This window comes from Myxine glutinosa, chromosome 8 (assembly GCF_964187855.1).
Source record: "Myxine glutinosa chromosome 8, kmMyxGlut1.1, whole genome shotgun sequence".
Classification (NCBI taxonomy): Eukaryota; Metazoa; Chordata; class Myxini; order Myxiniformes; family Myxinidae; genus Myxine; species Myxine glutinosa.
Genome location: NC_136268.1, coordinates 90,394,459 through 90,417,155, shown reverse-complemented (window position 1 = coordinate 90,417,155; position 22,697 = coordinate 90,394,459). Strand labels below are relative to the sequence as shown.

Below are 22,697 nucleotides of genomic sequence, written 5' to 3'. Positions count from 1 at the left end.
CAAATCCACTTTTCGCACTTGTGCTCGTGTTGAAAACCACTTTCCACACTTGTGTTAGTGTTGCAAACCACTTTCTGCACTCGTGCTGGTGTTGTAAACCATTATTCGCATTTGTGTTGGTGTTACAAAAAGCAATTTCCACACTTATGCTGGCGTTGAAAACCACTTTCCACACTTGTGTTAGTGTTGCAAACCACTTTCTGCACTCGTGCTGGTGTTGTAAACCATTATTCGCATTTGTGTTGGTGTTGCAAAAAGCAATTTCCACACTTATGCTGGTGTTGAAAACCACTTTCCGTGCTTGTGTGTTGCAAAACCACTTTCGCACTTGTGTTAGTGTTGCAAAACCACTTTTCGCACTTGTGTTAGTGTTGCAAATCCACTTTTCGCACTTGCGCTGGTGTTGAAAACCAGAATTTGCATTGGTCTTGGTGTTGCAAAACCACTTTTCGCACTTGTGTTATTGTTGCAAAAACCATTTTCCGCACTCGTACTGGCATTGAAAACCACTTCTCGCACTTGTGTTAGTGTTGCCAAACCACTTTTCGCACTTGTGCTTGTGTTGAAAAGCACTTTCTGCACTTGATCTAGTGTTGCAGAACTACTTTCTGCCCTTGTGCTGGCATTGAATACCACTTTTTGCACTTGTGTTAGTGTTGCAAAACCACTTTCGCACTTGTGTTAGTGTAGCAAAGCCACTTTTTGCAAATGCGCTAGTGTTGAAAACCACTTTTCGCAATTGGGTTAGTGTTGCAAACCTGGTTTGGTGTTGCAAAACCACTTTTCGCACTTGCGCTAGTGTTGAAAACCACAATTCGCATTTGTCTTAGTGTTGCAAAACCAATTTCCACACTTGTGTTGGCATTGAAAACCACTTTCCGCACTCAGGCTAATGTTGAAAACCACTTTTCACAATTGGGTTAGTGTTGCAAAACCACTTGTCGCACTTGTGCTTGTGTTGAATACCACTTTCCATACTTTTGTTGTTGTAGCAAAACCAATTTCCACACTTGTGCTTGCATTGAAAACCACTTTCCACACTTCTGCTGCCGTTGAAAACCGCTTTCAGCTCTCGTGCTGGTGTTGAATACCGCTTTTCGCATTTCGTTTAGTATTGCAAACTGACTTTCTGCGCCCGTGCTGGTGTTGAAAACCACTTATCACACTTGTGTTAGTGTTGCAAAACCACTTTTCTCACTCGTGCTTGTGTTGCAAAACCACTTTTCGCACTTGTGTTGTTGTCACAAAAAACACTTTCCGTGCTCGAGCTGGTGTTGAAAACCACTTATTACACTTGTGTTAGTGTTGCAAAACCACTTTTCGCACTTTTGTTGTTGTTGCAAAAAGCACTTTCCGCACTCGTACTGGCGTTGAAAACCACTTATCGCACTGGTGTTAGTGTTGCAAAGCCACTTTCACACTTGTGTTAGTGTTGCAAAACCACTTTCGCACTTGTGTTAGTGTTGCAAATCCACTTTTCGCACTTGCGCTTGTGTTGAAAACCACAATTCGCATTTGTCTTAGTGTTGCAAAACCACTTATCGCAATTGTGCTCGTGTTGAAAACCACTTTCTACACTTGTGGTAGTGTTGCAAAACCACTTTTCGCACCTGTGTTATTGTTGCAAAAACCACTTTCCGCACTCGTACTGGCATTGAAAACTACTTATCGCACTTGTGTTGGGGTTGCAAAACCACAACTCGCATTTGTCTTGGTGTTGCAAAACCAATTTCCACACGTGTGCTGGCATTGAAAATCACTTTCCGCACTCGTGCTGGTGTTGAAAGCCACTTTTCGCAATTGGGTTAGTGTTACAAACCACTTTCCGCACTCGTGCTACTGTTGTAAACCATTATTCGCATTTGTGTTTGTGTTCCAAAAACCAATTTCCACACTTATGCTGGTGTTGAAAACCACTTTCAGCACTCGTGCTTGTGTTGAAAACCACTTTCCGCACTTGACCTGGTGTTGCAGACGACTTTCCGCACTTGTGCTGGTGTTGAAAACCACTTTCCGCACTTGATCTAGTGTTGCAGAACCACTTTTCGCACTTGTGATGGCATTGTAAACCACTTTTTGCACTTCTGCTAGTGTTGAAAACCACTTTTCTCGCTCCTATTCGTGTTCAAAAACCACTTTTTGCAATTGTGTTAGTGTTGCAAAACCATTTGTCTCACTTGTGTTAGTGTTGAAAACCACTGTTTGCAATTGTGTTGGTGTTGCAAAACCAATTTTTGCACTTGCGCTTGTGTTGAAAACCACAATTCACATTTGCCTTCGTGTTGCAAAACCCATTTCCACACATGTGGTGGCATTGAATACGTTTTGCACTTGTGTTAGTGTTGCAAAACCACTGTGCACACTTGTGCTGGCATTGAAAACCATTTTTCACACATGTGCTCGTATTGCTAAACCACTTTCCGCACTTGTGATGGCATTGAAAACCACTTTTTGCACTTCTGCTAGTGTTGAAAATCACTTTTCTCGCTCCTGTTAGTGTTCAAAGACCACTTTTTGCAATTGTGTTAGTGTTGCAAAGCCATTTGTCTCACTTGTGTTCGTGTTGCAAAACCACTTTTCGCACTTGTGTTGGCATTGTGAACCACTCTCCGCTCTTGAGCTAGTGTTGCAAAACCACTTTCCGCACTTGTGCTAGTGTTGAACACAACTTTTCGCACTTTCGTTAGTGTTGAAAACCAATTTTTGCATTTGTGTTAGTGTTGAAAACCACTTTTCGCATTTGTGTTCATGTGGCAAAAGCACTTTTCGCAGTTGCGCTAGTGTTGAAAACCACAATTCACATTTGTCTTAGTGTTGCAAAACCAATTTCCACACTTGTGCTGGCATTGAAAACCACTTTCCACACTCGTGCTAATGTTGAAAACAACGTTTCGCAATTGGGTTAGTGTTGCAAAACCACTTTTTGCACTTGTGTTGTTGTTGCAAAAACCACTTTCCACACTTGTGTTATTGTTGCAAAACCAATTTCCACACTTGTGCTTGCATTGAACACTACATTCTGCACTCGTGCTGGTTTGAAAACCACTTTTATCAATTGGGTTTGTGTTGCAAAACCAGTTATCGCACTTGTGCTCGTGTTGAAAACCACTTTCCACACTTGTGTTAGTGATGCAAACCACGTACCGCACTCGTGCTAGTGTGGTAAACTATTATTCGCATTTGTGTGGTTGTTGCAAAAACCAATTTCCACACTTATGCTGGCGTTGAAAACCACTTTCCGCACTCGTGCTTGTGTTGAAAACGCCTTTTCGCAATTTGGTTGGTGTTGCAAAACCACTTATTGCACTTGTGCTCGTGTTGAAAAGCACTTTCCACACTTGTGTTAGTGTTGCAAACCACTTTCCGCACTTGTGCTCGTGTTGTAAACCATTATTCACATTTGTGTTGGTGTTGCAAAAACAAATTTCCACACTTCTGCTGTCGTTGAAAACCACTTTCAGCAATCGTGCCAGTGTTGAAAACCACTTTTCGCACTTGTGTTAGTGTTGCAAAAGCACTTTCACACTAGTGTTAGTGTTGCAAAACCACTTTTTGCACTTGTGCTGGTGTTAAAAACCACTTATCACACTTGTGTTAGTGTTGCAAATCCACTTTTCTCAATCGTACTTGTGTTGCAAAACCACTTTTTGAGCTTGTGTTATTGTTGCAAAAACCACTTTCCACACTCGTACTGGCGTTGAAAACCACTTATCGCACTTGTTTTAGTGTTGCAAAACCACTTTCGCATTTGTGTTAGTGTTGCAAAACCACTTTCTGCACTCGAGCTGGTGTTGAAAACCACTTGACCACTTGTGTTAGTGTTGCAAAACCACTTTCCGCACTTGTGTTATTGTTGCAAAAACCACTTTCCGCACTCGTACTGGCGTTGAAAACCACTTATCACACTTGCTGTTAGTGATGCAAAACCACCTTCGCACTTGTGTTAGTGTTGCAAAACCACTTTTCGCACTTGTGTTAGTGTTGCAAATCCACTTTTCGCACTTGCACTAGTGTTGAAAACCAGAATTCGCATTTGTCTTGGTGTTGCAAAACCACTAATCGCACTTGTGCTCATGTTGAAAACCACTTTCTACACTTGTGTTAGTGTTCCAAAACCACTTTTCGCACTTGTGTTATTGTTGCAAAAACCACTTTCCGCACTCGTACTGGCGTTGAAAACCACTTATTGCACTTGTTTTAGTGTTGCCAAACCACTTTTTGCCCTTGTGCTTGTGTTGAAAAGCACTTTCCGCATTTGATCTAGTGTTGCAGAACTACTTTCCGCACTTGTGCTGGCATTGAATACCACTTTTGCACTTGTGTTAGTGTTGCAAAACCACTTTCCGCACTTGTGTTATTGTTGCAAAAACAACTTTCCGCACTCGTACTGGCGTTGAAAACCACTTATCGCACTTGCTGTTAGTGATGCAAAACCACTTTCGCACTTGTGTTAGTGTTGCAAAACCACTTTTCGCACTTGTGTTAGTGTTGCAAATCCACTTTTCGCACTTGCACTAGTGTTGAAAACCAGAATTCGCATTTGTCTTGGTGTTGCAAAACCACTAATCGCACTTGTGCTCATGTTGAAAACCACTTTCTACACTTGTGTTAGTGTTCCAAAACCACTTTTCGCACTTGTGTTATTGTTGCAAAAACCACTTTCCGCACTCGTACTGGCGTTGAAAACCACTTATTGCACTTGTTTTAGTGTTGCCAAACCACTTTTTGCACTTGTTTTAGTGTTGCCAAACCACTTTTTGCACTTGTGCTTGTGTTGAAAAGCACTTTCCGCATTTGATCTAGTGTTGCAGAACTACTTTCCGCACTTGTGCTGGCATTGAATACCACTTTTGCACTTGTGTTATTGTTGCAAAAACCACTTTCCGCACTCGTACTGGCGTTGAAAACCACTTATCGCACTTGCTGTTAGTGATGCAAAACCACTTTCGCACTTGTGTTAGTGTTGCAAAACCACTTTTCGCACTTGTGTTAGTGTTGCAAGTCCACTTTTCGCACTTGCGCTAGTGTTGAAAACCAGAATTCGCATTTGTCTTGGTGTTGCAAAACCACTAATCGCACTTGTGCTCATGTTGAAAGCCACTTTCTACACTTGTGTTAGTGTTCCAAAACCACTTTTCACACTTGTGGTATTGTTGCAAAAACCACTTTCCGCACTCGTACTGGCGTTGAAAACCACTTATTGCACTTGTTTTAGTGTTGCCAAACCACTTTTTGCACTTGTGCTTGTGTTGAAAAGCACTTTCCGCATTTGATCTAGTGTTGCAGAACTACTTTCCGCACTTGTGCTGGCATTGAATACCACTTTTGCACTTGTGTTAGTGTTGCAAAACCACTTTCCACACTTTTGCTGGCGTTGAATACCACTTCCGCACTTGAGCTAGTATTGCAGAACCCCTTTCGCACTTGTGTTAGTGTAGGAAAACCACTTTTTGCACTTGCGCTGGTGTTGAAAACCACTTTTCACACTTGCGCTGGTGTTGAAAACCACAATTCGCATTTGTCTTAGTGTTGCAAAACCAATTTCCACACTTGTGCTGGCATTGAAAATCACTTTCCGCACTCGTGCTAATGTTGAAAACCACTTTTCGCAATTGGGTTAGTGTTGCAAAACCACTTGTTGCACTTGTGCTAGTGTTGAAAACCACTTTCCACACTTTTGTTATTGTAGCAAAACCAATTTCCACACTTGTGCTTGCATTGAAAACCACTTTCTGCACTCGTGCTGGTGTTGAAAACCACTTTTCGCAATTGGGTTCGTGTTGCAAAACCACTTATCGCACTTGTGCTGGTGTTGAAAACCATTTTCCACACTTGTGTTAGTGTTGCAAACCACTTTCCGCACTCGTGCTAGTGTTGTAAATCATTATTCGCGTTTGTGTTAGTGTTGCAAAAACCAATTTCCACACTTCTGCTGCCGTTGAAAACCACTTTCAGCCCTCGTGCTAGTGTTGAATACCACTTTTCGCATTTCGTTTAGTATTACAAAACTACTTTCCGCGCCCGGGCTGGTGTTGAAAACCACTTATCACACTTGTGTTAGTGTTGCAAAACCACTTTTCTCACTCGTGCTTGTGTTGCAAAACCACTTTTCACACTTGTGTTGTTGTTGCAAAAACCACTTTCCGTGCTTCAGCTGGTGTTGAAAACCAGTTATCACACTTGTGTTAGTGTTGCAAAACCACTTTTCGCACTTGTGTTGTTGTTGCAAAAACCACTTTCCGTGCTTCAGCTGGTGTTGAAAACCACTTATCGCACTGGTGTTAGTGTTGCAAAACCACTTTTCTCACTCGTGCTTGTGTTGCAAAACCACTTTTCACACTTGTGTTGTTGTTGCAAAAACCACTTTCCGTGCTTCAGCTGGTGTTGAAAACCACTTATCGCACTGGTGTTAGTGTTGCAAAACCACTTTCGCACTTGTGTTAGTGTTGCAAAACCACTTTCGCACTTGTGTTAGTGTTGCAAATCCACTTTTTGCACTTGCGCCTGTGTTGAAAACCACAATTCGCATTTGTCTTAGTGTTGCAAAACCACTTATCGCAATTGTGCTCGTGTTGAAAACCACTCTTTACACTTGTGTTAGTGTTGCAAAACCACTTTTCGCACTTGTGTTATTGATGCAAAAAACTCTTTCCGCACCTGAACTGGCGTTGAAAACCATTTGTCGCACTTGTGTTGGGGTTGCAAAACCACTTTTTGCAAAAACCACAAAACCACAAAACGAGAGTTGAATGCTTTATTACACAGTTGAGAAAGAAAATAAAGAAGTATTTCATAAATCGCGAATAATTAAGTAATTCATCAATTAATTGATTCATCAAAAAATAAGCAAGTACAGGTACATTCAAAGTACACCATCCCTATGCCAAACAAATAAATAGTATCCTCTATGCTCCATGCAGCATGCGTATAGGTCGGGGAAGACTGAGAAAGATTTGGCTAACGGTGGTGGAAGAAGAAATGCGGGCAAGGGGGTTAACAAGAGGAGATGCAGAAAATAGGGCAAAATGGAGAACATTGTCATGGGGCCCGCAAGGCTAACCCCCGCTTTAGCAGGGAAAGTGGCCTTAAAATGCCTGTTGTTGTGTTGTTGTGTGCAGCACATAGAGACAGTATTTCGTGGGAGATGTGTGCAATAATTGATGAATTGCACAACTAAAATAAATAAATAGTGTTCATAAAGTAATTCATTTCTTAATCAATTGGCTCATAGCATACCAAAACCACCACTGGTTCAACCAAAGATGTGACTTTTTGAAAATTAATTATTTTGCTGTGAATTGCTCTTTGCTGTGAGTTGCCTTGAGGGGTGCAGCACAAAAAGCTTCTGGTGAATGAGGCAACCAAGGGGCATTCAGAATACCAGTAGTCATGACTGATGAACCAGTCGGTGTCGCTGTTACATAGACATGCTTATAAATGAAAAGCAATTAATTAATTAATCGAATAATTAAATAATTAATCGATTAATTGATTAGTCGTTAAAAAAAAAAAAGAATTACGCCCAAATCACTTGGTTACTGTCATGTCCAAATATCAGATTTCGAGCTCAAAAGGTGCCTGAGATATTGCCAAGATGAGAAAGAAAATTAATAATTAATAATTAAAATAAATAAATATTAATCATAAAATAATTTAATTATTAATAATTTGGCCTGAGATACTGCCCAGATGAGAAAGAAAATAAATAAGTGATTAATAAATCGATAATAATTAAGTAATTAATCAATTAACTGATTAATAATAAATAAATATAATGTTTTTTCCAAAGCACATGCTCACTATTGTGGCCAAATTTTAGCTTCCTCGCTCAAAGGATGGCTGAGATATCCCCCGGACAAACTAACAACAAAAAAAAAAAAACGGAGTAAAACTGAGTACTCCCATTCAGTGCACGTCATCACCAGCCCCTTCGGTGCCCGGGGATGACGTCACGCAGCGCTGGAGATGGAATAGGAAAGGAGCGGTGTACAAAATTATCGGTTCCGGATTTGGATATTCTTAAAAATCTAATCAATTTGTCTTTGACACACACCCAAACTGCCCACCAAGTTTCATCCAAATCCGTGCACGACTTTTTGAGATATCCTGTCCACAAACAGCCAAACAGACAGACAGACAGACAGGCGTTAAAACATAACCTCTAACCACATTCGGAGGTAATGACATTGCTGCTGCATGCCAAATTCATGCTGTGCGTTTCTAAAACACATGATAAATTTGAGAATTAAAAAAGCATGGTTAACTTGCAGTTAAGTGGATATCTTACAATCCCAAGTCGTTAAACCTTTGCGCAACTGAAATTAAATTCAATTTCACAACACGGGTGAGTATTATTTCGAATCTCACTTTAGCAAGAGGACATTGAGTTGTCCAAGCTATGAACATAAAAAATGTTGCCAGTACAATGTGGTTTTAATGTTGTTGCTCTAGTTCCAACGTGGTTGGTTGTAGGCAAGGGAAACGTTCATCTATTACATACTCATGAAGAGGGAGGACTCAACTGGGTAATTTTAATTAATAAAAGCAAAATAAGGGTGGCACAAAATGGAGAGAAGACATTTGCGGAAAACGCACCTGCAATCAGCCGTGTGTTGGTGGAAGCGGCAGGGTAATGCAGTGCAGCAGGTGAAGAGTAGCGGCACAATGTACATCAAGGGACCATATTCACGGAATAAGTGTTTGCACCAGCCTGTCAAGAAATGATGTCGAGAAGAGGAGGTAAGTGGGGAAAACGATGTTGAGGAAAAAAAGTCGCTAGTTGAGATGGGGACAGCAATATGAGAATACTAAAGAGGGCGCTTTGAATAGAGTTAAACCGTCATCAAATGTGAAGATAGTCGGAGGTGCTGCATTGTAGAGCATTCAGTTATCGATACTGTAAGACAGCCGTGTGTGTGTGTGCGTCTGCGTCTGCGTCTGTGTCTGTGTACATGTGTGTATGTGTTTGTGTGTCTGTGAGTGTGTGTGTGTTAGGGTTAGTCTGTGTGTGTGTGTGTATGTGTGTCTGTGAGTGTGTGTGTGTGTGTGTGTGTGTGTTAGGGTTAGTCTGTGTGTGTGTGTGTGTGTGTGTGTGTGTGTGTGTGTGTGTGTGTGTGTGTGTGTGTGTGTGTGTGTGTGTGTGTGTGTGTGTGTGTCTGTGTACGTGTGTCTGTGTCTGTGAGTGTGTGTGTGCGTTCCAGTTAGTCTGTGTGTGTATGTGTGTGTCTGTGTGTCTGTGTGTCTGTGAGTGTGTGTGTGTGTTAGGGTTAGTCTGTGTGTGCCTCCACCATCCCTTGACAATCCCCTTTTTAATAAAAAGTCACCGTTTTTCTCCAAAACGATGTATTTTAAGAAATAGAGAAGTTATATTTTATTTTATTTAGTCCAATGTGGTAAAGGCTTTGCAGGATTGTCTGGAGGTACACACACGCATCTTTAACCTGTGGACGTTGCCTAGAGGTACACACACACCTTTAATTCCGGGCCCACGGATGGACATTAAGCTGGCTGTCCAGCCTGCCAGCATCATTTGCTTACTTCCTTTTTTTCTTGGAATTGACGAAAGAAGATAAAGTTTTATGGCTGGATAAGCATCCGAGAGTATTGAAGGAGATGTCAGAGAAGATAAGGATGATGTTAATATACAGCATATATATTGTTGTGGTTTTGGAATAAAGGATAATTCCCCCTCATAGGTAGACGCACCACAACATGAAGCCTCGCGATAGTTCAGTTATTTCTTAGTGAATGTAAGCGTAGTCCTGTCCTGTGTTAGTTTTGCGTTGAGCAGACCCGTGAGTAGGGCGGTTCTTTTGGCGATAGCATGCCACGTGGCAGGCCTGAACAAGTCTGGCGAGGCCGAAGGGAGGCACTGCAGGAGGGAGCGGTCGGTAAGCACGAGCCGCCAATCAAGGCTCGAGGGGAATGGCTAACCACGACGATGAGAGGTGTGGTTTTGGAACATTTGAGTAGGGTCGGGGCAGAGCCATAAAACCCTACTCCGCACCTCAGATGAGTTTGGAGTTCTGAGTCAGAGTCGTGTGCACGTCATTCAGAGCCAGAGAGTATCGTGAGTTCAAGTGCTGAGTTACAGTTCTCTGTGAGACGAGTTCAAGTTCCCTGTGAGAGTGAGTGGAGTTGATTTGAGCTTGAGCACGCACGGGAACGCGCCGCAGAACGAGTGCATTGAATTGCAGTGATCGAGATTGTACACGAACTTTCCCCGTGCCCTGTGCCCTGCGCTGTATTAATCATGCGCTCGAGAGGACGACCCGTGCCGGGCCACAGACGTGCGATCTCCTCCTGCCTGCCTTCGACTGTATACGTGCCGTGAACATCCGAGAGCCACGCCGGGCGAGCTGCCCCGGAGCGACCGATGGCAAAGCACGCTTGGCGCGCGAACTTCTTCTCTTCTTCTCCCCGTGTGCGTGAGTGGGCCCTGTGTCTGGGTATTAGTTAAGATCGATTAAGCTTCTGCTCTGTATCCTCTTTCCTTCATCCTGATCATTGTAAATAATAATCAATTGTGTTATTCCTTTGATTTGACCGTACGAATAGAAACGCTTGAATCGGGTTCCATAAAAGTAACAGCGCGAGTCACGTGATACGCATACCGCTCGGTCGTACTCGATTAAGCGTGGCTTGTGCGAAGTTCGGTCCCCACTTTCGTGGCAGCGTGGGTTAAAGGTACGTGCGAAGTTGTCCCGATACCCTTTTTCACATTTGCTCTGGAAGTGGCGATTCGGCCTCGCGGACCCGAAGACCCAGGGGGAAAAAGGGGTTTAATGCCCCCTTTATAACGGGAACGGGCTTCGGGAGATCCGCAACAAATTGGTGTCAGGAGCGGGATTTGAACCCTGAAAAAAAATTTTTGGACAAATTGGCCGCAAAAAATTGGTGTCTGTAAGTGTGAGATAATTGGACCTGGAGTGCGCTTCACGCACTCCAAATTACGAGTGGACGAAATTTAGTTGTAAAACCAAATTAAATTCGTACCATGGCTGGCCAAGACGGTCAAATGCAGGTGGGGGTAGTAGAGGTAGAATTGATGACCCAGGGCCAACAGGGGCACGTGGTAGAGGAGGAAATTGATGAGGGTGCGGCAGCTGGCGAAGAAAATGGCGGTGCCTCGCACGTGGCGTCGGCAGCCGAGCCTGCGGTGCCAGTGGATTGAGGCCTATTTATGGCACAAATGAGGGCCTTTATGGTCAAGACGGGCAAAGAAATAAAAGAAATGGGGGGTAAAATGGACACCCAAAGGGATGCCATAAAATAAATGGGGGGTAAAATGGACACCCAAAGGGATGACATAAAAGAAATGGGGGGGGGTAAAATGGACACCCAAAGGGATGACATGAAAGAAATGGGGGACAAATCCACCCGGGAATTGAAAGAAATGGCGGACAAATCCACCAGGGAATTGGAAGAAATGAAAAAGGGGTTGGAAAACAAAATGGGTGGTGAAATGGAAAAAATGATAGCAGAGTCAAAGAGGGACATGAAAAAGGGGGGGGAGGACATTGGGCGCAGGTTGAGCGGGAAGGTTGCGGTGGTGCGCGACGTGAAGCGATGCGGGGAACGCGCGGAGAGCAAATTAAAGCAGAGCACAGCCAAATTGACTGGGGCTATGGGAATCGCGACGCGAGGTGTAGAGGAGCCGGCGACTGTCGCATTGGAAAAGAAAATTTGGGGGCGCCGGCGCAGGCCGAGTTGGAAAAGAAAATGTCAAGGGTGCCGACGATCGTCGAGGAAAAATAAATAATTGGGGCTGAAGAGACGGGAGAGAAAGTGAACAAATCACCGGAGAAAGAAATGGATTCCGCACAAAGTCTGTGTTTGCACCGTGATGTCGGGTTTGCTAATGAAATAAAAAGTTTGCAGGTGCCGGCGGAAAAGGAGGGCTCCGAGGTGAGTAGCGAATCCCTCTCCCCCCTACCCTCTCTACTCTCTCCTGTTTGTGATCCTCGCCCCCCCCCCCCCTCCCTTTTGCAGTGTGCATGGAAAAGGTGGGGGTGGCGGGGGGGGGGGGAGTTCCAGGGTTGTAAGTTTTGAGGTTTTAAAGTCACATTTTCATTACGTGGAAGTACATATTACAAACTGTATTTCGCATGTGCATGCATCTATCTATAATTCCATTAATCTCTGTGTGTTTGTATGTGTGTATGTGTGTATGTTTGTCTGTGACCGCTGTTTCTCGACAACTACCGGTCCGATATACTTTAAACTTGCCAGGTATATTGCTGGGGACCCGAGGATGTGCCTTTTCAAGGTTTCATATTAATCGGAGAAGTAGTTACCGAGCTATGGCGATTTCTTTACCAAACACTGCAAGCCGTTCGCTTTGGACCAAACCATTGCATGTAAATAGAGGGGGGGGGGGTTCTGTGGTCGTTGCGAATGGACCAAACCATTCATGTAAATAGAGGGGGGGGGGGTTCTGTGGTCGTTACTGCCACGTGGTTTCAAAGTTTTTTTTTGTTGTTGTTGTTTGCACGCATGTTTTTTTGCACCCACGTACGGGCACGCCCTAGGATGTTTACACACACACACCCCTACACAAATTTTTTTTTTTTTTTGGCAAGGAACGGGCACCCACGTACGGGCACGTCCTAGCTTATATATAGTACGGGCATGCCCTAGTCTATCTATAATTCCAGTAATCTCTGTGTGTTTGTTTGTTTGTTTGTTTGTTTGTCTGTGACCGCTGTTTCTCGACAACCACGGGTCCGATATACTTTAAACTTGCCAGGTATATTGCTGGGGACCCGAGGATGTGCCTTTTCAAGGTTTCATATTAATCGGACAATTACTTACCGAGCTATGTCCAAAAAACGATTCAACCAATCAGAGAGCAGCGAGCTATCGCGTGTGCCGAACGTGGCGAACACACTCTGCCTCGGATGGCACATTTGAGAGCGTATTCATTTATTTCACGTTTGCAAACTATGTTGGCGCTATGTTGGCGTTAACTATGTTTTAAAACTAATAAAAACTAATTTGCGATTCATCGTAACTGCGATATACGACCTTCCGGAGCTCCCGTGAGAGCGTGCGCCATTACGGATAGTAATTCAATTAAAAACATAAAAACATTGTCCCAATTCAGTCAGAGCGAAGGGCGTTGTTTTAAGCGAAGAGCGTTTTATTTTTCCCCTTAAATTCAGTCGCCGGACGGTGAAAGCTTTTTTTGGGGGGCAGCTACTGGCAGCCACGTACGGCCAATCACAGGACACGTTGTTGTGTCGACGTGCCGTGTTGTTTTCCCTCGCGGTTTGGAATGTTTTTCCTTTTCATTTTTTTTCTCTTCCTTACGGAAGTACGGGCATTTCCTTAAATTTGCGATTCTTTCGCTTTCCTGCGCGTTTGGGCACGCTATGGCGATTTCTTTACCAAACTCCGCAAGCCGTTCGCTTTGGACCAAACCATTTCATGTAAATAGAGGGGGGGGATTGTCACCGTACTCGCAAGCCGTTCGCTTTGGACCAAACCATTTCATGTAAATAGAGGGGGGGGATATAATTTTAGATATAGATATAGTACGGGCATGCCCTAGTATGTATTAATTCACATATTATGTGAAGTTAATAAATTGTGTCGATTACGTCATCTCTGGATCTGATCAATTGGCAGTACCCATTTTGTAAAACTCCATGTGCAGCATCTAACTCAAGATGTCCAAATGTCATACACCTCGTTGTACAGTGCCGTCAGAAAGTATTTGCACCCCTTGACTTTTTCACATTTTCTTGTGTTACAGCCTGAATTAAAAATGGATTAAATTGAGATTTTTTGTCACTGATGTACACATACAGGTAATACCCCACAATGTCAAAGTGGATTTTTAATTTTTTAAATTTTTACAAATTAATATCTAATTTACAAAAGCATTCAACCCCCTGTGTCAATACTCCGTATAAGTGACTTTAGTGGCGATTACAGCTTTGAGTCTTCTTGGGTATGTGTCTATCAGCTTTGCACATTTGGATTTTAATATATATCGCTCCATCAAGTTATTGCTCAAGCTCTGCTCTGTCAAGTTGGATAGAGGCAATTGCTCAAGCCCTGTCAGGTTGGATGGGGAGCATCGGTGAACAGCAATCTTCAAGACTTTCCACAGATTCTCAATGGGATTCTACTATGGGCTTTGGCTGGGCCACTCAAGGACTTTCACGTTCTTGTTCTGAAGCCATTTCGATGTTACTTTGGCTGTATGCTTGGGGTCATTGTCCTGTTTGAACCTAAATCATTGCCACAGGCCAAGGTCTTTTGCACTCTGAAGCAGGTTCTCCACAACGATTTGCCTGTATTTGGCTCCATTCATTGTTGCCTCGATCCTTACAAGTCTTCCAGTCCCTGCCACTGAAAAGCACCCCCATAGCATGATGTTGCCACTGCCATGCTTCACAGTACGGATGTTAGATGGGTGATGAGCTGTGCTCCATTTCCACAAGATGTAGTGCCTTGCATTCAGATCAAAGAGTTCAATCGTCATCTCATCAGACCACAGCATATTTTGCGTCATTCTCTCAGTCTTTCATGCGCCTTTTTGCAAACTCCACTCATGCTGTCATGGGCTTTTTTTCTCACGAGTGGCTTCCGTCTGGCCACTCTCTGATAAAGCCTAGATTTGTGAAGTGCTGCAGAGATTGCTATCCTTCTGGCAGGTTCTCCCACATCAGCAAAGTAACTCTGTAGTTCTGTCAGAGTGGTCATTAGGTTCTTGGTCACCTCCCTGACAAATAACCGTCTTGCCCGGTTGCTCAGTTTGGTCGGACGGACAGCTCAAGGAAGAGTCTGGGTAGTTCCATATTCTTTCCATTTCCTAATGATGGAGCTCACTGTGCTCTTAGGAACTTTCAACACACTCGAAACTGTTGTATACCCTTTTCCAGATCTATGCTTCCTCACAATTATATCTCGGAGTTCTACGGATAGTTCCTTGGATTTCATGGTAGAGTTTTTGCTCTGATATGCACTGTTAACTGTGGGACCTTATATAGAAAGGTATGTTTCTTTCTAAATCATGTCCAATCTATTGAATTGGCCACAGTTAAACTCCAATTAAGTTGTAGAGACATCTCAAGGATGATCAAAGGAAATTGGGTGCAATGGAGCTCAATTTGGAGTGTCATAGCAAAGGGGTTGAATACTTATTGACCTAAGACCTTTCAGCTTTTCATTTTTAATTATTTTGTAAAAAATTCTTTACAAAATCCATCCAATGTGTACCTGATGGTAAACTTTTCAGAGTTAGAGCATCACGTGGTTTATCTGACGCGCACGTGCACACTTCTGAACATTTTGTTCTCCGAATGGACTTACTTTCATTCTCAAGTTCTTCCGTGTTCGAACACACACAGTGTAGCCTGGAGTGTACAGTCATACAGAGACGTTTTTATATATCATGGTGCCTTGTGTAATGAGTAACTCGGTAACTTATTGTTATTATATTGACGTTGGTGGTGGAGGAAGGATGGCCTTGGCCCCAGGCTATAGCCTACAGGTACGCACACCTCCCTCCAACCTGAGAACCGAAGCCGTCTATACCTGGGCTCAGATCCCGACCAGGGCCGTCTTAAGGCATGGGCACACTGGTCAGTTGCCCAAGGGCCCCAAGTTGCCCAGGGGCCCCACGATTCTCGGGGCACCATGCTGCCATATTGTTCATGAGAGATCTCTTGGCAGAGTGGATAATTACTCGACCTCTCGCTGGAAAGGCCTGGGATTAAGTTACAAAATAAGACTGTAGTAGATTACATTTCATTTTATATGCAAATGGTATAATATGCATTAACCTTATTTCATTAAGATTTCCACTCATTTATTCACTGTGTAAAATACGAAACAAGTTTCACTGCGCATCCCGATTTCCATTTGTTGAATGACGTCACACACTTCTTGTTGAAGTTGAGTTGAAGAGTCTAATTATCTACAAATAATCCGGAAGAATTCCCATGTTTTAAACGCGCGTCAAGTTCAGGTGTATAGAGCAGCTTAACATGTCCTTCCACAGCATTGCATTATAATTAAAAAATAAATAACAAAAATAATGATGACATTGTAACAAAGCATATATTAATTAATCTAACAATACTAGTACCCGACTGCAAAGCCGCAATGAGCCGGCGAAGCCAAAGCCTCTTGCCACTATTTTACCCATCACTATGGCATCAGTAGGTTAGGTAGTAGGTAGTTGGTAGGTGTAGTAGGTACCGTACCTAGTTCAAAATGACACCATTTGCATTCTGGATGAGATTAAAATTTATAAAATTTCCTTCTTGATTAATTCGGTGAATTCCGTCTCAACTTCGGATATTTCCGGCCGTGAAAAACTATCCCCTGAGGCCGCGAGATTTCTAAAAAATAATTCTTCGTCAATTTTTGAATATTCGACGCCGTTTTCAGCATCCGAAATGTGGTAAAAAGCTTTTTTGAAATATTTTTTCAAATGCTCGAATCTCATTGGCTCCGGTAATTGGTGACGATTTTCGTTGAAGATAACCAGGGCCCGTGTGGGCCCAGGGAACGAGGTTGGTCTTAAAGTATTTTAATTACAAATTAGAGGTGCATAAAATTGTGAATCAAACAAAGACGAGTGAAACAAACTCCTATTGAACTTTTTCGCAATTTTTTTATTCATACTTCCGCATCCGGAAGATGGCGGCCTCCATTGAGTGATTTGGCTTTTGAAATATTTTTTCAAATGCTCGAATCTCATTGGTTCCGGTGTTTGGTGACGATTTTCGTTGAAGATAACCAGGCCCGTGCGGGCCGAGGTTGGTCTTAAAGTATTTTAATTACAAATTAGAGGTGCATAAGATTGTGAATCAAACAAAGACAGGTGAAACAAACTCCTATTGAACCTTTTTCAATTTGTTATGCATACTTCCGCATCCGCAAGATGGCGGCCTCCATTGAGCGATTTGGTGCGTCAAAGCTTCGAAATTCTCAAGGGATCCAGCAAAATCTGGCTTTTCAACATAATACGTACTCGTTTATTGACAACACCGGCTTCGCCGGCTACTAGTACCGACTGCAAAGCCGCAATGAGCCGGCGAAGCCAAAACCTCTTGCCACTATTTTACCCATCACCATGGCATCAGTAGGTTAGGTAGTTGGTAGTAGGTAGGTAGGTAGTTGGTAGTAGGTAGGTAGGTAGTTGGTAGTAGGTAGGTAGGTAGTTGGTAGGTGTAGTAGGTACCGTACCTGGTAAGACTTGGTAAAAGAGAACAGCAGACAGTCCTCCCCAATACCTGCATACCTCTTGCCACTATTTTACCCATCACCATGGCATCAATAGGTTAGGTAGTTGGTAGTAGGTAGGTAGGTAGTTGGTAGTAGGTAGGTGTAGTAGGTACCATACATGGTAAGACTTGGTAAAAGAGAAGAGCAGACAGTCCTCCCCAATATCTGCATACCTCTTGCCACTATTTTACCCATCACCATGGCATCAGTAGGTTAGGTAGTTGGTAGTAGGTAGGTAGGTAGTTGGTAGTAAGTAGGTAGGTAGTTGGTAGTAGGTAGGTGTAGTAGGTACCGTACCTGGTAAGACTTGGTAAAAGAGAAGAGCAGACAGTCCTCAAAAAAACATGACCCATCACCAGGGACATCTACTGCAGTATATTCCCAAAAAGAAGACAATGGTGTCACATCCGATGGCTTTACTTGGTGCAACGTAAAAACCTCTCTCAAGTTACCACGGACTGTTGTCGAATCATGTTTATGTCGTGGTTAAGCATAAACGTCGTCCTTCATGCCACATCTGTGATCTGATAGGTCGGTGTGGCGATGAAGAATGGAGGCGAAACATTGTTCCTCGTTTTGGCTTTGACCGAGTGACATGGCGGGCGTTTTGCAGAATCGAGTCGAAAAGCACGTTGTTCAAGTGCTCGTACTTTTTCGCTGTGCAGTAAGCGAGTGACTTGATACGTTTCACAGTGCCCAAAGCAATGACGATTTAGCTTAGGAAATTTGAGCATATGATGAGAACTATTTCGAGCAGCATATGCTTACGCGTGATTCGGTTGTTTTACACCAACCTCGTTCCCGGCGTCGCAGACGTCGGGACGTCGCAGTGATTCCCGTCGCCGCAGTGATTAATTCGGTGAAGAATTCCGTCTCAACTTCGGATATTTCCGGCCGTGAAAAACTATCCGTATTTCTAAACTAAATATGTAAACCGCTTATACCGTATTTCTGGCCGTGAAAAACTATCCCGTACGGCCGCGAGATTTCTAAAAAATAATTCTTCGGCAATTTTAGAATATTTGCCGCCGTTTTCACCGTCCGAAACGCGTAATAATCTTTTTTGAAATGCTCGAACCTCATTGGTTCTGGTGTTTGATGACGATTTTCGTTGAAGATAACGAGGTTGGTCTTTACGTATTTTAATTACTAATGAGAGGTTTCATTAGATTAGGAATCAAAGAACGACGGGTGAAACAAGCTCCTATTGAACTTTTTCGCAATTGTTTTATGCAAACTTCCGCATCCGGTCGATGGCGCCCATCATTGAGCGCTTTCATTTTAGACAGATTTTTGCAAATGCTCGACTCTCATTGGGTCCGGTGTTTGGTGACGCGTTTTGTTGAAGATAACCAGGCCCGTGCGGGCCGATGTTGGTCTTAAATTATTTTATTAATACATCGGAGGTGCATAAGATTGTGAATCAAACGACGACGGGTGAAAGAAACTCCTAATGAACGTTTTAAATTTGTTATGCATACTTCCGCCCACGCAAGATGGCTGCGCCCACTGCGCTTCGGATTCTCGAGCCAAGGCATAATCAGGTTTTCAACATAATACGTACTCGTTTATTGACAACACCGGCTTCGCCGGCTATTAATAACAATAATAACATTAGTATTATTTGCCAATAATAATAACGAACGTTTAAACCCTCCTCCCCCACCATCTCCGCACGTCAACGAAACAAGTTTCACTGCGCATCCCGATTGCCATTTGTTGAAACTTGAATGACGTCACGCACTTTGAAATTTATTCCAGCAAGCGCCATCAGCATTTCACAGCGCCAACTATTTGTCTCGTCACTTTTGTGAATTGTGAATAGTGAGCATCTTCCATTCTTACTACATATGACGGATCAGAAGAAGAGATACTTCTAAACAAAAGTGAAAAGTTCAGGGTGGAAACATTCCCTCCTGTTCTGGACTCTGAACTCTGACCTGACAAAACGTGCAGATGCTTATTCATGGATTGGAAATCTGTTTTCCTTCTTCAGTCAATTGAAAACGATTGGTTCTGATGAGTTAAACAAAAAGTGTGAACACTTGGCTAATGTGTATCACAAAGACCTTGATTACGGTGACCTTCTCAATGAATGCCAGCAACTCAAGCACGACATGGTTCTTGATGAAAATTGTGAGACTCTCCCTGCGTTGTACAGAAAAATAATTTCGGACAACTTGAAATCTGTGTTTCCCAATGTTGAGATTGCACCCAGAGTGTTCATGTGCATGATGGTGACCAACTGTACAGGGGAACGTTCATTTTCAAGATTGAAGCTTACAGAGAATCGGCTTCGCAGCACAATGCGGCAGCAGCGCTTTCACTCATGTGCATGGAAAATGACGTCCTGAAGACCATCGACTTCAAGCCAATTATACATCAATTCTCTGCAAAGAAATTTGGCAAACGTTTGCATAATAATAAATAATTCGTACTGTACCATCTCCGTCTGTACGGTGTACCAATTATTATCAATTATATGTTGAAATGTTTTTTTTTTTCAAGGCTTATGTTATATTGTTCAAAAGTTTGTGTTGATTAATCCTCGCTTTACAGCATGTTTTTTTTATGTTTAAACTGTGGCGGACACAAAAGCCCACTGGCGTGGTGACATCATTCCACGCACGAAGTGGGCGGTGGCCACGCCCGAGGGGTAGGCGTGGCCTCATGATATACACCGGGCGACCAGCCCGGAGGAGTTCAGTGTTACAGTGTAGTCTTACAATAAAGACATTTATATGTTACCGCTTGTCCGCTTCCTCCTTGCTCACAAGCAGCGCGCGTAACGCCGCGCTTTACTGGTGACCCTCGACGTTGGATCTGCCGGAGCGATCCTTCCACACGCGACGCCATCGCCATGGCCGCCTTCGTCAAACTTCCGGAATTTTGGGAGGCTCAGGCCGAAGTCTGGTTCGTCCAGGCCGAAGCCCAATTTCAGCTTCGGCGCCTCACCAACGACGACCTGCGCTACTGCCATGTCGTCGCCTCCCTCGGGCCCGGCACGGCCGCTCGAGTTGTGTCCGTCCTTCGCCACCCACCGGACGGCCACAAGTACGAGGCACTCAAGCGGCTACTCCTAGCCACGTTCGGCCTCACGGACGACGCATGGGCCGATCGCCTCCTGGATCTCCCCGAGCTCGGTGAGACGCGCCCGTCCGTCCGAATGGACCATATGCTGTCACTGTTGGGCGACGAAGCCCCCGGTTCGCTATTCCGGGCGCTTTTCCGTCGCCAACTTCCAGCGCAGGTTCGCCTCGCATTGGCCGGGACCGGGCTAACGGAACCCCGAGCATTGGCGGCCGAGGCGGACAAGTACTTCGCCGCTTCGGACACGCGGGCGAGCGTTGGCGTGGCCGTCACGGCCTTCGACGCTGATGTTCCACAGCATCATCTTCTACAGCACGCTGATGTTCCACAGCATCATCTTCTACAGCACGCTGATGTTCCACAGCATCATCTTCTACAGCACGCTGATGTTCCACAGCATCGTCTTCTACAGCACGCTGTGGTTCAGCAGCATGCTGATACGCACCTCGTGAACGCCGCCACGCCCCGCCCACCGCCGCGGCGAAAACCGCCACCGCGGGGAAACCCGTCGACTCCACCGGCCTGGCGGAGCCAGCTGCGCTCCTCCAGCTCCACCACCTGGTGCTGGTTCCACGCCAAGTTCGGCCACGAAGCTCGGCGGTGTCATCCGCCGTGCTCCTTCAACGGGTCGGGAAACGCCCGGGCCGGCGCTCAATTGTGGCGATGAGCGCCGGCCGTTCGAGCAGCCTGCTGTTCATAACGGACACCTTCTCCGGGCGCCGTTACCTGTGCGACACGGGAGCACAGGTGAGTGTCATTCCCGCCAGCACGTCAGACAAGCACGCCGCGGGTGGGGGCCCCGCGCTGCTTGCCGCGAACGGGACGCCCATCCGTACGTACGGAAAACGCTGCCTCTCTCTGCGGTTTGGAGGGCAGGTTTTCCGATGGACGTTCGTCACCGCCGACGTGCCCATGGCACTGCTTGGCGCGGACTTCCTGTGCGCTAATGGGCTCCTGGTCGACGTCAAGCGCAGACGGCTTGTCCAGGCCGAGACGTTCAGCTCGCTCGCATGTGCGTTGCCCAGCTCAACGAGCGGCTTGCCAAGCGGCTTGCCGAACGATTCGGTTCCGGCCACGTTGGTCTGTACGCTTCCGGCAGCGGACGCATTCACCCGCCTCCTCGCCGGCTTCCCGGCCCTCACGCGGCCCACCTTCTCGGCGGGGGCCGTCAAGCACGGGGTGGCCCATCACATCCCCACCGTCGGGCCACCGGTCTACGCCCGGGCACGCCGCCTCGAGCCGACGAAGCTGGCGGTGGCAAAAGCGGAGTTCGCTACCCTGGAGCGACTCGGCATCGTTCGGCGCTCAGAGAGCGCTTGGGCGTCGCCGCTGCACATCGTGCCGAAGCCCGGCGGGGGATGGCGACCGTGCGGGGACTATCGCCGTCTCAATGACGCCACGACTCCCGACCGCTACCCCGTCCCCCACATTCAGGACTTTTCCGCCCGTTTGGCGGGCAGGTCCTTCTTCTCGAAGGTGGACCTCATACGCGGCTACCATCAGGTCCCCGTCAGGCCGGAGGACGTCCCGAAGACGGCGGTCATCACGCCATTCGGACTCTTCGAGTTCCTGCGCATGCCCTTCGGTCTGAAGAATGCGGCTCAGGCGTTCCAGCGACTGATGGACAGCGTCCTGCGCGACTTGGATTTTGTCTACGTCTACCTGGACGATATCCTCGTCGCCAGCGCGTCCCGCGAAGAGCACCTACGCCACCTCCGCACGCTCTTCGAACGCCTGGGCCAGCATGGCCTGATTGTGAACCCCGCAAAGTGCCGGTTCGGCGCCGCCACAATCGATTTTCTGGGGCACCGTGTCACCAGGCACGGAGCCGTCCCCCTGCCGGCCAAGGTGGAGGCGGTGAAGGGGTTTCCGCGCCCCCGCACGATCAGAGGGCTGCAGGAGTTCCTGGGCATGGTGAACTTTTACCATCGGTTCCTGCCCCGTATCGCCCAGCTCCTGCGCCCCCTGCACGAAGCTCTCCGAGGTAAGCCGGGCAAAGGCGACGTTACCTGGACCGAGCAGATGGACACGGCGTTCACGGGCGCGAAGCTCGCTTTGGCTAACGCCACCATGCTCGCGCACCCGGCGCCCGATGCACCGATCGCCCTCACCACCGATGCCTCGGACTACGCGGTGGGCGCGGTGCACGAGCAATGGGTGCGTGGAGCTTGGCAACCGCTGGCGGTCTTTAGCCGGCAGCTTCGCCCGCCCGAACGCCGTTACAGTACCTTCGACCGCGAGTTGCTCGGACTTCACTTGGCGGTCAGGCACTTCCGTCATCTGCTCGAGGGCCGGGCGTTCACTGCCTTCGTCGACCACAAGCCGCTGATCTTCGCGATGGGCAAGGTCACCGAGCCGTGGTC

The 22,697-nt window shown here is 45.8% G+C and overlaps 1 protein-coding gene across 1 annotated transcript in view; it reads right to left on the bottom strand.

Annotated features, from left to right (window-relative positions):
* LOC137418914 (toll-like receptor 5) overlaps positions 1-18,120 on the bottom strand; it is a 140,923-nt gene extending 122,803 nt beyond the window's left edge. Inside the window, exons 1-2 of the mRNA XM_078783485.1 lie at positions 18,039-18,120; positions 8,596-8,710 (exon numbers count right to left, since the gene is read on the bottom strand). Of these exons, the coding sequence (XP_078639611.1) occupies positions 8,596-8,672 (77 nt within the window). The 5' untranslated portion in view covers positions 8,673-8,710; positions 18,039-18,120. The remainder of the gene's footprint in view (positions 1-8,595; positions 8,711-18,038) is intronic.
* Between the last annotated feature and the right edge of the window lie 4,577 nt (positions 18,121-22,697).